General features: G+C 59.2%; 1 protein-coding gene across 1 annotated transcript; it reads right to left on the bottom strand.

Moving 5' to 3' along the window:
* Positions 1–2,007: 2,007 nt before the first annotated feature.
* MYL3 (myosin light chain 3) lies at positions 2,008–7,796 on the bottom strand. The gene is made up of 7 exons (XM_006065225.3): positions 7,588–7,796; positions 5,149–5,176; positions 4,856–5,005; positions 3,901–4,074; positions 2,635–2,712; positions 2,454–2,496; positions 2,008–2,255 (listed from the first exon to the last, which is right to left on the bottom strand). The coding sequence occupies exons 1-6, from the start codon at positions 7,726–7,728 to the stop codon at positions 2,468–2,470; spliced, it is 600 nt and encodes a 199-aa protein (XP_006065287.2). The 5' UTR covers positions 7,729–7,796; the 3' UTR covers positions 2,008–2,255; positions 2,454–2,467.
* Between the last annotated feature and the right edge of the window lie 7,966 nt (positions 7,797–15,762).

The raw sequence follows: 15,762 nt of genomic DNA, 5'->3' as shown, positions 1-15,762 counted from the left end.
AGCTGCACCATTTTATATTCCCACCCAGAGTGCCCAAGGATTCCAATTTCTCTCCTTTCTTGCCAACACTTGTTACTTTCTGTTTTCTGGATAATAACCATCCTAACGGGTGTGAGGTAGTATCTCATTGTGGTTTTGATTTGCATTTCCTTAATCAGTGATGTTGAGCATCTTTTCACATGCTTATTGTCCATTTGTATATCTTCTTCAAAGAAATGTCTGTTCAGGACTATGGCTATACCACCCTAAACGCATCCAATCTCATTTAAAGAAATGTCTATTCAAACCCTTTGCCCATGTTTGAATTGGCCTGTTCATTTTGTTGCTGTTATTGAATTGTAGGAATCCTTTATATATTCAGGATATTTACGCTTCTCTTCTCAGTCTTTTCCCAACCATTGCCTTCTCAGATAATCCCTGATCTGATTATTTAACAGGCCAACCTCCTTCCCAACACAGACACTCACGTGCACACCCTGAACACACACACACCGCACAGCCCCTGCCCTGCTTTGGGTCCCTGCCCAGCCCTGATCACTGGTTGATACACTTTATGGCTTGGCGATTTGTCAGGTTTGTATGAGCGCCAACAACCAGGGCCTAAAGGCATACAGTGGGTGCTCAATAAATGCTGAAAAGATGAAGGGAAGGTGAAACAGACTCCTACACACACACTCACAGGCCCTCACAGACTCTCACACATACTGCCAACAGTCGCCACCCACACCCGCACACACACGCTCTCACATGCAGAATCCTGCCATCCTCCCCACACCACAGCGATCCCCCCAGGCAGCCTGATCCATGCAAGCCCTCTCACCCGCTCTCACATGGCTGCACTCACCTCCCAGGCAGGTGCGCTAGCGTCCACCTGCACCCCGGGGGGCTGCCTTGACTTCCCGAGTCCTCCTGGCCTGCAGGCTGTTTCCCGCCCTGTGTGACCCACCCTCTCCACTCTGGGCCCTTGATGTCTCCCACACCTCTTATCTCTAGGGCCCCCAACCCTCCCTGCAGAGCACTGCTCTTCTTCCCCATCAGATCAGAGTAGGTCACCTCCTCCAGGAAGCCTCCCCTCACCCATCCCACTAGGCTCTGAAAGGAGGGGAGGGCCTCACCCCAGGACAGGGGGTGGCAGTGGAGCTGGCACTGGAGGGGGTGGCATATGCACCCCCGGTTGTCATTCCACACTTGTCTTCTGCTGAGAAGCCTAGGGCTGCGGCCCCACTGGTGGCCCTGGGGTGCTGCCCCTCTGGCCAAGAATCACACCACAAGCAGAGAACCTCAACTTCCCATCTGTGTCAGGCGGGGGTCTAAGGCCTCCTCGGCCCTGAAAGCCTGGGGACAATATTGGCTCCTCCCCCTCCGCCCGTTCCCACTGTGAGTCAGGCAGAGCCATTCTCCGCTCTGGGCCTTGGTTTCCCCACCTGTGACATGGGAGGCTCTGGGCCAGCGCCCCGCAGCTCCCTGATGGCTGGTCGCGGTGTTAGATAACCCGCACAGAGCTCTCAGGCTGCTGGTGCTTCCTTGTGTTAGAGATCAGAGCATGACTGCTATCTACAGAAGTGGGAAAGGGGAGGGGGGGCAGTCCTCATCCAGCTCAGCCCGGCATCCTGGTGGGCAGGCACTGAGGGTTTGGCACACCAGATGGCACAGTTTCGATGGGATAAGCCGGGAGGCGAGATTTCAAAATGATTCCCCCCCACCATTTTGTCCAGAGCTCACCCTGTGTGGCGCGTAGATATTTTACAAAAGTCAACCAAAGGGCTACAGAGAAGAAAGGGGGCGGAAGGGGGAGGGTGGGGATTTCCCTGGTGGTTCAGTGATTTAAGAGTCTGCCTTCCAATCCAGGGGACGCGGGTTTGATCCCTGGTCAGGGAACTAAGACCCCACATGCTGTGGGGCAACTAAGCCCGTGTGCTGCAATGAAGTCCCAGCACAGCCAGGGAAAAAAAAAAGAAAAAAAGAAAGAAGGAAGGAGAGAAAGAAAGGAAGAAGAAAGCAAGGAAGTTAGGAGGAGGAAGTAAAGGAGCCATTTATTCATGAGGCCCAAGGGGTGGAGACAGCGATGCAATCACTGGCCAAGGTAGCCTGATGGCAGTGATGACGGCCTGCAGGGTGGTCTGCAGGGTTGTGCAGAGAGAGCCTGTGTAGGCATTTCCATGTGCTCCCCTCCAGCCCTTCACAACTCCAAGCCTCTGGTGTCCGCATCACGAATAGAAGACGAGCTGCCCCAGCGCCGTCTCCCCCGGGGCTCCCTGAGAACAAACGTGGTCACAGGTTACTGCGGAGGGGGGAGCCAGGCAGCGGGATGTCAGCTGAGAACTGGCATTGCTGGGCTGGGGAGGGGGCAGCAGGGAAGCTGGATGAAAGAGGTGGGAGGGGGACCACAGGACCGACATCAGCAGAGGTGGCAAAGGTGGTCACAGGTTTGGAAGGGAGTAGGGCGGTCTCACCTGGGGTGAGAGGTTCAGCCGGCCATGATGTGCTTGACAAACGCTGGAAAGAAGGAAAGAGTGAGCTGCAGGGTTTGGCCCTGGGTAGCCAAGGGTGATGGCGCCCCACTCCAGCAGCCAAGGGTGGGACCCTAGGACCCCAATGCCTCCCCCCAGCAGACTCCCTGCCTGCTGAGTTTACCTTCATAGTTGATGCAGCCATTGGAGTCTTCCTGCCCCGCCATCAGCTTCTCCACCTCGTCTTCTGTCAGCCTCTCACCTAGCAGGAGTGGGAAGCTGAGTCAGCACCGTCGAGGTGTGAAGGGTGGGGGGACCCCTGACTGCCTCTGGACGGTGGGTGTGCCTCTCCAGTATTCCCCATGCCTCAGATTGGTATACCCTGAAGCCTGAGCTGTCATCCCTCAGTTCTGAAACCAGGAGAATCAGTGACAAGTCAAAAAGAACAAGCTCTGGGGTGCAAGCCTGGTGCCCGCTCTGAGCCTAGACTCCATCCATAACAGCACCATCTTGGTGTTCCGGTCCCTGGCACAGACTGTCCCCTGTCCTCAATAGGCTGGCGGGTCTCCCTCCATCAAGAGGAGACCAGGGAAGATGCTCAGGATAGAGCTGGGGCCTTGGGGATGACCGGGGAGGAGCCCTAGAGACACCACCACTGCTGCCCAGACAAGGCTGGCCCTTCCCTTTCCCGACTCTGTGCTTTGGTGTGCCATGCCGGTCCCCCCAGTGGAACGCCCACTGCAGTATCCCTCACACCTCCTACCTCCCCCAGCCACACACACACACACACACGCACACACGCACACACATACATAACCTCCACGACCGGCACAGGGCTGATCACACAGTGCGGCTGCTGCTGCTGCTAAGTCCCTTCAGTCGTGTCCGACTCTGTGCGACCCCATAGACGGCAGCCCACCAGGCTTCCCTGTCCCTGGGATTCTCCAGGCAAGAACACTGGAGTGGGTTGCCATTTGCACTCAATAAATATTTGATGCAGGAAGGGTCGCTTTGAGTAGACACGATCTGAGCTCAATGAATATTTGCTGTAGGAAAAATTCTCTTTGAGAAGGGGACATTCCTGCCAGCCAGGCCCCTGATGGTGGGAGTCAGGATGCCCAAAAGGCAGGCACAGTACCTTCTCAGCTCCAGAATTTGACCTTGAGGCAACAAACACCAGGACTGGATTGACTGACCCTCCTTGGGTGCACCACCCCGTCCCACCCCGTCCCCAGAGCCCTTCCAGTTCTGTGAGCTGCACCCACTGGCTTTCTTTATCCCCCACCTAAATTTCTAAATTCCCCACATAGATTTTCTAGGTCTCCTGCCGTGGAGGCAACTTGACGGCATCACCCTCCATTTCACAAGAGAGAAGCAGGCGGGGGACAGCATGCTTTCTTCCAGATGTCCCCGGAAGGCGGGCTGGGAGCGGGGAGGAGGCCGCCCTCACCCAGCGTGGCCAGCACGTGGCGGAGCTCGGCACCCATGACTGTGCCATTGCCCTCCTTGTCGAAGACCCGCAGCCCCTCCACGAAGTCCTCGTAGGTGCCGGTGTCCTTGTTCTTGGAGATGTGCTGGAGCATGGGCAGGAACGTGTCAAAGTCCATCATCTTGGAGTTGAGCTCTGTGGAGAGATGGCCAAGCACCCAGCTCTGAGGGATGGGCGGGCAGCCCCCTTGCCATGTCTGACAGTGAGGACCTGTTCCCCTCACCCAGCTCCCCAGTGCACTCTACACCAGTTTGCCATTTACCAAGCGCTCCACCAGGCACTTTACAGTCAGCTGAGAAATGCATGACTGCCATGGTCCTCTGCTGTTCATAAGGACAGCGGCACCACTGTGGGCTGTCTAGCCCCTCTGTTCTCCTTTGGGGGAGCAGTTCTTCCTAGCACCTTGTTATTTTTCTTACAGATGCCACTCTCCCCGCTACCTAGGGTGGGACAAGAGCAGCTGGGCAGGTCAGAGACCTTGTCTGGGGCCTCTGTACCTGCGGCGGGGGCTTGGGTCTCAGTCTTCCTTGGGGCAAAGTGGGCAACCGTCTCTGGCCAAGGCGATGAGGGCAGCTGGCCCTGCCCCCTCCCCAGAGGGATGCCCAGGGGGCCAGGAGGGCCAGGGCGAGCAGGTGGGAGACCCAGGCCAGGTCTCACACCTCCACTGGAGCTGGTTTGTGCTGTCAGTCCCCTATGACCAGGAAGCCTGGCTAATGGGCGTGCGGTCAGATGATACAGGAGCCATCGCTGCTTGTGAGCATCGCCTGAGGCTGGGCTCAGGTCCTCCTCCAGACAACGGGAGGGTGTCAGAGGAGTGCACAGTGGGGAGACTCCCATGTTGCTCCCCCCCACCAGCGATGGCGGTCTCCCCCAGGGAGTGGTGCTAATGGGGACATCTCAGGCTGAGTGCACCCACCTTCCTGCTTTGGCTTCCCCAGGACACGGAGAACCTCGGCCTGTGTTGGATTCTGGCCCAGCGCCCGTAGCACGTCCCCACACTGCCCGTACGTGATCTTCATCTCGCACTTGGGCGTGCGGTCGAACAGCATGAAGGCTTCCTTGAACTCTGCCGGGAGGGGGAGTGAGCTGTGGACACTTCCAGAGGCAGCCCACCCAACTCATCCCACATTGCCGGCAGGACTCTCAGCCTGGGGACCCGGGACCCAGCCTTGCAGCCCCGGGGCTCAAGACCCCCACACACACACTCACCTTCAATTTGCTCCGGAGTGAACTCGATCTGAAAGGAGACCCCCAAATTCTGAGTGCCGAGTTCAGAGGATGGGGCCAGGCCTCCTCCTGGTCACTCCACTCTATGGCCAGCCGGGGCCTCAACCCCTCGGTTGCCCCAACCTGTCCACATTTCAGGATCCCAGCTTTCACCACCCAGGACCTCCTGCCATCCACCTTGACTCCCACCCCCTACCTCCTTACCCCTCCTCCCCTGTCCTACCTGACGGCATTGGGTCTGTGCATACCCAGACCTGACACCAGTTAGGCCTCATCCGGGGAAGTGATGCGGAGGGAAGCCTTGTGCCCTGAATCTCCATCCCAGGGCCTTACCTGAGACCCCCTAGTCCTGGACAGATGTGCCTGAAGCCACAGAATCTAACTACACTGGCTTTGCCAGCTCTGCTGGGCCTGGGGCCCAGTGGGCAAGTCTGTCTATGAGATGGGGGCACCTCATCTCACTGGAAGCGGGTGGCAGGTGGCAGGAAGGGCTGAGCTGAGGGTACAGGCCAGAGAGCCCTGCAACATAAGAGCTCATCTACAGGAGGGGTGTGTGTGATGAACATGTGCGTTCACACACCTGTGTGTGCACCTGTTTGCGTGTGTCTGCCCCCCCCACCCCCACCCCCCCGCCAGAGCCCTCAAGGCTGAGCACTGTCACTCACCTGGCCCCGCCTACACCTGAGTCTCACACACCCCCATCTGCAAGCCCAGGGCAGCCCCCAGCGTGGCACAGGAGGGGGCCAGGGCCCGAGCTGTTGAGCGTTTACAAAACCATGGCAGGGGCACCTGAGGTCAAGAGGCCTCCTGGGACCCGGTTTCCCCCTCCTCACTCGATACCAGGTCTATTTTTATCACCGCAGTCACTCAGCCCAAGGTCAAGGGCACACCAGGGAAAGGAGCTTGGGGGAGGGGGACTTGACTGGCATCTTGCCCACTGAGGCTCCCGTGGAGTCCCCGCCCCAGCGCACCCCAGTGCAGAGCAGAATCCTGCCCTAGCCACCCTGCCGGGTTGCCCCTCCCAGCCCTCCAGCTCAACCTTGAGTTGGGAAGACCTGACCAAGTTGTTTCTGGCCACCTGAAAGCTCCCTCCGCCAGGAAGCCCTCGGAGATTAGGTGCCCTGGGGTCCTGGCCTGGCTTTTTGCAGAGTTCCCAGGAGAGACCTCATGAGTTCCTCTGCTCAAGGGCAAATCTGCAACCTCAGATCTGGGGAGACCACACAAAGCCACCATGGGCCCTGGGGTTGTCCAACCCCCTCTGCCTGTGGGATACAACTTGGGGTCTGAGGGTGGTCGGGGTGGGGGCAGACTTCAGGGATCACTTGCTGTGAATGGTTTCCGACAGCCTGTGAGGAGGGCTCATTGTCCCACTTCACAGCTGAAGAAACCAAGCCTTAGAGCAGCGATGGCAATGGAGCAGATTTGGGATTTGAACCTGTGTGCTGTGCTAAGTCGCTTCAGTCGTGTTCAACTCTGTGCAACCTCATGGACTGTAGCCCACCAAGCTCCTCTGTCCATGGGATTCTCCAGACAAAAATACTGGAGTGGATCGCCATGCCCGCCTCCAGGGGATCTTCCTGACCCAGGGATCGAACCTGAGTCTCTTGTGTCTCCTGCGTTGGCAGGCAGGTTCTTTACCACTGGCGCCATCTGGGAAGTGGAGGTGGATCTGTTAGGACTGGCTGCAGTCTTGCTGGGAACCTTGAAGGGCTGGGATGGCTCCACGGGGCCCTTTGCCAGTAGCCAGGGCAGCGGTGGCCAGTAGCCAGCCAAGACAGTCACAGGCGGGACGCCGGGTGCGTGCCACTATGTGGATGCCACAGGTGGCAGTCACGGCGCATTCTCCAAGTTTAGACTCTGAGAAAGACTTCCAAGCCAAGCTGGGGAAGGGCTCCTGGGGCCACTGGTCACAGCTCCACGACCAACTTTCTCCATGACCTACCCAGACTGTGGCTCAGCGTCGCCACCTCAAAGCTGAGGCCCCACCAGCTCTGGGGCTCAGGGACCTTGGCGGGGGTGACTGACCCAGCCTGGGCAGGAGCCTTGCTTCCCACCCTGTCTCCCCCCAGGGGACTTGGCATGGACTTAAAACCCCACAGTATGACAAGAAAAGTCCCTGCCTGGCTGCAGGGGTGGGGGACACTGGTGGGCCCAGAATTCCTCAAGGATGTAAGGTCCAAGGAGAAGGACAGGGGAAAGTGAGTTTCCAACCACCAAAAAGACAGCCCCTTCAGCAACACTGGGGCAGTCCTGCCTGCTGTCTGACCACTGTCTCTCCTGCTGCAGCCCTCCTGATGCTGAAGCTTCCAGCTAGAGCTCAGTACTCACTTTCTGGAGCCCACTCTCCCACTGGGTAGGTCTACTCTGGGATTCATTTACCTACCCTTCCCTTCCTACCTAAAACACGGCCTCCGCACCCACCTTGATCTTGGAGGGATCAAACTCAGGTTCCTTGGAGGGCTCGGGTGCAGGTGGGGGTGCAGGTGCGGGAGCCGGAGCTGCAGCTGCTTTGGCGCCTGCCTTGGCCTCATCCTTCTTGGGATCCGGCCTTTTGGGAGCCATGGAGGCTGTGAGCACAGAGGCGGAGGTGGAAAGAAGGAAGCCGAGAGCAGGGTAGGTGAGCCTCCTGCAACCAGCCTTTATCCCGCCTGGACACCTCATGACCCCGGCCCCACCCCTGCAGGGCACAATGGGGACAGGGCCATAAAAGGACATTGGATAGACTCAGGGGCTATTTTGGGGCCTGGGGAGGGCATTGTTCAAGCTCAGGAATGGGTGGGGGAGAGGGAGGGCTCTCCAGGCCTCCCAGTCACCTGTTGAGGAGAGAAGGGGGAAGGGTAGACAGAGGCCACTGCTCAGCCCGCATGCATACCCCGAAAAGCACACACACACACACACACACAAGGGTCTGCTGTCCCTCGGAAGGCCAATAAACTGAACAGGTGCGGGAGGATGGACCCGGGGCATGTTGGGCGTTGTGCTGGATGCCGAAGGACGGGGATTACCTAAGGGCACCCCTTGGGTTACACTTCCCATCTGCACCTCGAATTCCCTGTGTCTACAAGGAGGCGGAGAGGGAGGGCCATATCTGTCCACGTGCGTTGTCTGGGTGTTTGCATGCAGTGGGGAGGGTCTCCGCGTATCTCTGGTAGGAGGGTCCGTGTCTCTGTGGGGCCCATTCCGGTCCGTGAGTGTTGCTTCTGTGTGTTTGGGTTGGGTGTTTATTGTGTCTGTGTGAGCGTCTGGCTCGCCGGCAGCTGCGGCCCCCGGCTCTGGGAATACCCTAAATGGCAGTAAAAGGGGGTCTGCTCCCTCGAGGGCCGGCACCCAGCCCAGTTCAGCAGCCCAACAGCGTCCACCGCCTCCTGCCTCAGCACCTGCCTGGCCCCAAGGTCAGCGTCTTGGTTTCTCCCTCGCTTCCTACGGCCCCTCTTCCACGACCCCCTTTCCCCACACACCTCAGGGCTTGCTCCCCACCAGACCCTCGTTCACACACCATATACCCTCTGCCCTTGCCCCTCCTCTGGTTGGCACATTCAAGGCATGGCCTCACTGCACCCTCCCAGTCCCACCGCCCCAGGCTGCCCTCTGCCAACCTTTTAGCTGGGGCCCTGAGAGGGTCTGTGTCTCTGAAGGACCCCAGGGGGCTGGGAGGGGTGCCCCACCTTGTCCTACCCCCTAGTGCTACCTTGAAGTGCTAGCCCTCGGCGGATGGCGGTGACATTGGGCAGCCTGGCTGGGTGACCCCTGGGGGAGATGGGAGGGCGGAGGTGGCAGGAAGCCCTTCCAGGCACAGAACTCAGAGCGCTGGGACATCTTGCAAACACATTGGGCTCCGTTCCTTGCCGGGAGTCTGTGCTGGGGCGGGGGGAGGCGGGGGAAGGAGGTGTTCCCTGTTATTTTTAAATGCCTGGAGCCTTTGATAGAAACTTCAGAGGCATTGCCCCCACCCCCAGGCCCCCGGGGATTTCCCAAGTGTAGGGAGGTGCTGGGGGTAGAGCCGGAGGGGAGGCTTCACTCCACCTGGGTGCCCCAGGTCTTCCTGCGGAGCCCAGGTCCCCTCTCATCCCGTCGTTCGGGCTCCTGGTGAGGGGGGGACAGCGGTCCAGGGGTGGGGCAGGGTCCCCTCCTTGCTGGAACACGGGACAGTCCTCCCCTCATCTGGAGGACAGAACACCCTACATCTGGAAATCTGACAACATCCGGCGCTGGGGGGGAGGCAAGTTTTTCACTTTTCTTCCAGATGTTTGGCAAGAGTATTGAGAAAGAAAGGGGTGGGGGAGGGTCCTCAGAGACCAGTCAGAAATACCACAAGAGGAGAAGACAGACAGAGGGGGACACACAGAGAGAGATCTCTCTGCTGACCTCAGGACAACTGACTCTGGACGTCCTACGGGGAGTCCAGACACCCACAGGCACAGTCAACAAGACACTGCCCAACCCCCTTTCGTTCATTGCGGGAGGAACATGGCGGACATACACAGGGCGCCCAGACTCCCAAGCGCATTGATCCATCCGTACACAACTGCCACACCCCGGAAACCTCCCAACACCAGCGAGCACAGGAGGAGATGAGTGACGTGCGCCTCCTTGAGCCTCGGGGCCCAGGTCTGTGACGGGGTGTGCAGACTCAGCAGGCCCACCAGAGCCACACAGCACCGCCTTCCTCTGCCTGGAGAGGGGGTCAGGGAAGGGGGGTCTTGGTCCCCTTCTCTCAAGCCCAGAGCAGATACGGTCCTGCAGTGGGGAGATCATATACAGAGTCATCCTCCACTCCCTCCCCAGGACTCAGATGGAGGTCCGGACCTGGGCCTTTGACTGTCGGAGCTCTGGTTCCTGGGAGCAGCGGTGCCCAGACTCTCCCCAGAGGGCCACTCTCAACCCATTACCAATGCCCAGCCCCCAGCAGGGACTCTGCAGGGATCAGCCTCCTTGACTTCCAGCAAGATGGACTGTGGAGGACAGGAGGAAAGCGGGGCAGGCAGGTGGGCGGTGGGCAGGTAGGTGAACAGGGGCAGGGGCTTTATGACAGGGAGAGACAGGCATGGAGAGTAAAGACAAGCCACACAAGGCTTGGCACTCACTCCTCTCTCCCAAGCCGCAGCCTGGGTGCCATGCCCTTCAAGAATGACAGCCCAGCAGACAAGATCCTGGCAGAGCTGCAGGAAGAGAGGGAGTCTGGATCCTTCTCCTTTGACTCCCCCAGCTCCAGTGTCTGAGCTGTGGCCCATCCAGTGCAGATGGCACATACCAGAGCCCTCTCTGGGGGCAGCCACCTTACTATCCTCCCCACCCCCTGCCCCGCAGTTGAGGAACACGTGGCCCCGACTTCTGAGGGGCCCATGAAGAGAGGCAAGAGACCCCTGGCCACACTGGCTTCCTTCTTAGTTCTTTCCAGCCCCCATGCCTTTGCTATTTCCTCCTCCTGGTGTCCTTGTTTATGACCCTGGCCATGACTTGCTCCTTGTCACCTCCAGGTCTCAGTGAGATATCACCTCCACTTAGCAGCCTCTTCAGACTGCTCTGGACCAGCTCCACCCGCCTTATCTCTCACCCTGACCCCCCATTCTTGCACCCTAATATGAGGCTGTTCCCTTGTTTCTTATGTGAGCCCCTTTCCTTGAATGTCAGTTGGCATAGGAAGAATTTTTGGTCTTCCAGGGCTGTATATCCACAGGGTCTCGAACAGAGCCTGCTGTACACAGTAGGCACTCCATAAATGTTGGATAAGCCGATGTCCCAAACATCTCAATTTACAGACCTCTCACAGGAAGACTGGAACCCTTAGCCACACGCCATCCCTGGAGTAGGGCCAGGGGAGATTTGCTGATGGAGCGACAGTTCTGGTGTCTGCCGGGGGCGCCCCGGACAGCAGTGCAGCCAGCAGCTGCCCCTCAACCCACCTGCCACCCCCTCAGCTCAGGCCTGCTCTTCACGACACTTGCATCCATTCCGAGACTCCCCTCAAGAGCCTGAAGCTGTGGGGACGGTCGGAAGGTACAGGCGGTGACCTGACCATGATGACCAGCCAGCAGGGGGCGTAGAAGGGACAGGAACTGGTCTTTGGATCCTGAACCCAAACCTCGGAACCCAGGATCCCAACTCAGACCCAAGACTCCAAATCTGGAGCCTGGAATGCCAAGCCCAGACCCCAGACTCAGGCCTCAGGATCTGACCAAACTTAGATCCTGAAACCCCGAACCCATGACCAGACCCCACTCTGAGGACCCAGACCCCAAAACCCAGGGTGTCCAACCCAGACCTGCCACCCAGACCCCAGACCCCAGGCCAAGGACTCAAGACTCTGAAGCCAGAGTCCAGATCCAGGACTCAATACCCAGGACCCAGTTACTCGAAACCCAGACTCCAGACCTGTAAACCCAAACCTAGACCCCAGAACCCAGACCCATGAAAGGCGCCACTGGTTTTCCAGATGGACACTGCCTGCTGCCCGGTGTAGACAGGGGCAGGGCTGGGGAGGGGTGGGCTCCTGGCAAACAGCAGAGGGGGAGAGCTTGGCAGACTTTCCCGCCAGTGTTCAGAGGGGCTTGAGGAATGTCCCTCATCCTGTCACAGCCAATTAGTGAGCTCAGAATATGGAGGCCACATGCAGGGAGCAGTGGAGAGTGGGGAGAGGGAGGGATGGGGAAGGCCTGGCTGTCCCTGGGGGCCAGGAACCAGAGGCAGGGAAGGAGGGTCGGGCTCCCCACGTGCCCTGTCCCCCAGGCCGCAGGCTCCACAGGCCTCCCTGGCCCGCCCAGGACCGCCTCTCCTGGCCCGCAGCCCCTGGGCTGGGACGTGGGCCCAAACTTCCCGGAGGAGTCAAGAACGCGGCCTGGGCCAGACCCAGAGCCTTAGAAGTAGGTCAAATGTTGCTGTGCAGCAGGTCCCGGGGACCCCATTTGGGCAGGGGCAGGCCCGTGGGCGGCAGTTCTCCCACCAGGGCACACGCGTGTACCCACACGGATGTGCGCTCACCGCAATGTGCTGGGCGCGCATAAACATGAACCCTAAGCAGAGCCCCTAGTCCCTCCCAGCTGCTTAGATGAGGCGACCGAGGCCCCAGGAGGGGCAGGAGGAGCTGCTCAGGCTCTCTGGCTAGAGGCGGCACGAGGCAGCCACGAGGACCCGGAGAAGGAGAGGAATTTGTGCACCATCCCACGCTCCTGGAGCCTTGGGTGAAAGTCTGACTCCAGGGAGGACTTCCCAGCAGGGTTGCTCTGCCACCAACAGGATGTGGCCTGCTTCCCGGAGGCACAGCCCCAGGCCTTGAAAGATGGGAAGCAGCGGCCAAGGGGGAGGCCGGAGACTTCTGCTGCTCTTGTAACCCACCCCGGCCGGTCCTGGTTCCTCTGGGCCTCAGTTTCCCCATCTGTGCAATGGCCGTGGGTGGGACCCAGTGATCCCGAGTTGGAGGACAGTCACTGGCCCTGAGCAATGATGAGCCCATCCCCGCCACCCCCACACCACACACAGACAACTCTGTCCTCTGCAGGCCAAACACACCCCTCAGGCCCCTCCCTCTGCCCACTGTGCTGACGGGGACCAGATGCTCCAAACTTGTGGTTCTGGGGGTGGGGGTGGCAGGGCCCAGCGGGCTGGCAGGCAAGCCCTGGGTTTGGCCCAGGGACCTATAATCAGCTCCTGCCCCTCTGATCCCGGCCCAGGACTGACGCTTGGGGCTGTGGTGTCCTGGCCGGCTGTGGCCACGGCCGCTATATTTGGGAGCCCAATTGAGGATGAGGGAGGGGTGGGCGGGAGGCAGCCTCCAGGGACCAGCGCCTCATGGGGGACAGGGTGGGGGACACTGTTGTCCAGGCTGATTCTTCTTGCAGGAGGGTGCAGCCTTGGCTGTGGGGGTGCACTTTGGGGGGCGGTGTGCTCTGCTGTCAGGAACCCAGCCTGGGGGACATCAGCCTTGCCCTCAATGGCTGGTCTAAGGAGGTAGATTGGAAATCTGAGTGTGTGAGAAAGGGGTGGGGGGGTGATAAGATGAATAGGAGTGGGAAAACGGCTTTCACGGGGTGAGGTTTGGGAGAGAGGAGTCTGAGGTGGGAGGGACAGGAGAAGAGGGTGCCAACACGCTACGCAAAGGGATGGAGAAAACAGAGCCTTGATGCTGGGGTCCCAGGGAAGGGAGTGAGGTGCAGCCTAGCTCTGGTTCCCCCGTTCTCCCTGCTGGTGGAGCTTCTAGAGGGGCTTGGCCCCTCCCCCAGCATGGCCTGCGGCCTCCCTGAACTGCCCTGGACATTCCCCGCCGCTGGGCCAAACCCTGTACCCTCCCACCAGCAGCTTCCCAAAGAGCAAATATTTATTGTCCTTGGAAGAAAAAAAAAGAGTCCCCTTTTAGGATCAGGGTCTGGGAGCTGCTACTGAGGCTTGCAGGGGCTCGGCAGCGGCCCGAAATGACCACCTAGAGGCTGAGGGCGGAGGAAGGAGGGTGAGCTGGCCTCAGGGGAGAGGGGCCGGCTGCCCCAGGCTGCTACTGGGAGGGGGCTCTGCCCAGGTTTCCATCTCCCCAAGATTGGCCCAGAAGGGGTCCAAGGAGGTACATTCGCCGACCCCACAGCATGAGGTATGAACGTGTGTGTGAAAGGGTAGATGTGTGCAGTCTGTGTGTGACAAAACGCATCCCTGTGTGCACGAGGATGGGAACACACACGGGGTGTGATCTTGCGGGCGTATGTTGTCTCGTGTGCTCACGTGTGTTACACGAGGCTGTGACCCCGTGTGTGTAAGAAGCATGCCTGGGCGTGCCCGGATCTGTGTGCGTGTCCATCTGGGAACCCGTTCATCTGTTGGCGTGGGGCGGGGTAGGGGCATGTGGACACAACCTCTGTTGAATGGCCAATTCAGTCAAAAATGCAAGTAAATTTAGCAGGGGGAAAAAAAAACCCTGTCAGTCAGACGAGAAGTCTGAATTGGGTGGTTGTTTGACTGGATGGACCGACTGTCTCAGGCAAACAGTTCACACTGGCTGCGGGGAGGAACCAGCTCCCCTGGGCCGTCATGGAGAAACTGGAGACAGGGACCCTGACTGCGGCAGAGACGAGCCACAGAGGCTGACAGAGAGGTGGCGACGGACCCAACGACCCTGAGGTGGAGACAGGAGCGGGAGGGTCGTTGAGGTCGGCCAGAGACAAAGGGAGCGTCCAGGGCAGGATGGAGCTCCCCAGAGCCTGTGGACAATGCGTGTGCACACAGCCTTCCCGCCCCCAACCTCAGCCCTGCGCCGAGTATAAGGCAGATTCATTCTTCCCTTCCACTCCCCCTAAGGCAGCCCCAAGTGGACAAGAAGTGCTCATCAAACTGGGATGCAGGAAGAGAGGGTGGGATGGGCGCTACAAGGAGGCAGTGATAGGGCTGTAGGGCAGGGAACAAGGATGGTGGGGGCAGGTGAAAGCAGGGCGGTGACGAGAAGGTGAGGTGGGGGTGAGAGAAGCCAAGGCAGTGGTGGCCAGGAGGGCCGCCCTCCCCATCCCCTAGCAGACCGCACCTAGCTGGTGGCCCCACCAGACCCCGGCTGTCCCCACCAGACCCCGGCTGTCCCCACCCCACCTACCTAGCACCAGCTGTGTCCTTGCCTCCAGTGGCCACACAAACACCCTCTGTGGCTCAGGGTGTGGAGCTGCATTAAAAATGGCCCAAGCCCCCGGCCAAGAATAGTTAGGGTCAATTCCCGTACCTGCTGGTGTGGGTATTTATATACCTGCGGCCCGCCTACCCGCTGTATTTATGTCTGAAGTACAACACACACATGCGCGTTCACACACCACACACACACACACACACATTCACAGGGTCCCCTGGTCAGGCTAACCCACCCTCACCGTATGTCTGTGTCTGTCTGAAGACACCCACTGGTCCCTGGACGCACCCTTAAGCCACCTGATCCCTTTCTATCAACTCTGGGGCCGACTGGAATCACAACGAAGTGTGTGCGTGCACTGATGCACACGTACGTACTCACAGGCTCACAGTCACTCAGGAAGCCCGTCCGCAGGTGCTCGGACCATGACCTGGCACATTCCTAAGCACACACCTTTAAACACAAACCCTCACTCTCTGTAGATGCCTTTGCACACACCCTCATACCCAGGTGCACATACCCTTTGCCCACACATGCCCTTTGCACGCGAGTGTACACTCATTCACGTGCCTTTGCATACACACTCCCCTAACACCTCACACCTTCAAACTTGTGGTGTAGGAAGAGCTCTGGGTAGGAATTAGAAGCTCTAGGAAGTAGGAGAAAGGCAGAGCATGAGAGCAATGAGGGCCCCATAGCAGGCCTGCCTGATGATGAGGTCTGGGTGGCAGTGTGAGTGCACATGCATGTGAGTTTGAGTGTGTCCACAGTCTTGGAACCTTTCCACGGCCTCCCCTCTGAACCCCCTGGAGAGCCATCCCTACCCCCACCCCATTCACAGAGGGAAACAGAGGCCAGAGCAGAGCAGCTGGGCCTGGGGAGGTCAGCGTCCCCAGGTTCGGGGCCTGCGAGCCTTAGCATCTGTGTTGTTCTTGGAACTCCCGGGCCAGATAAGGACCGGGGTCAGAGCTCGGCTCTCGTGGGAAAGGACTCTCTGGAAGGCTCCC

This window comes from Bubalus bubalis, chromosome 21 (genome assembly GCF_019923935.1).
Source record: "Bubalus bubalis isolate 160015118507 breed Murrah chromosome 21, NDDB_SH_1, whole genome shotgun sequence".
NCBI classification, from domain to species: domain Eukaryota; kingdom Metazoa; phylum Chordata; class Mammalia; order Artiodactyla; family Bovidae; genus Bubalus; species Bubalus bubalis.
Note: the sequence above shows the minus strand (reverse complement) of the source record. Positions and strands in the feature narration are given on the sequence as shown.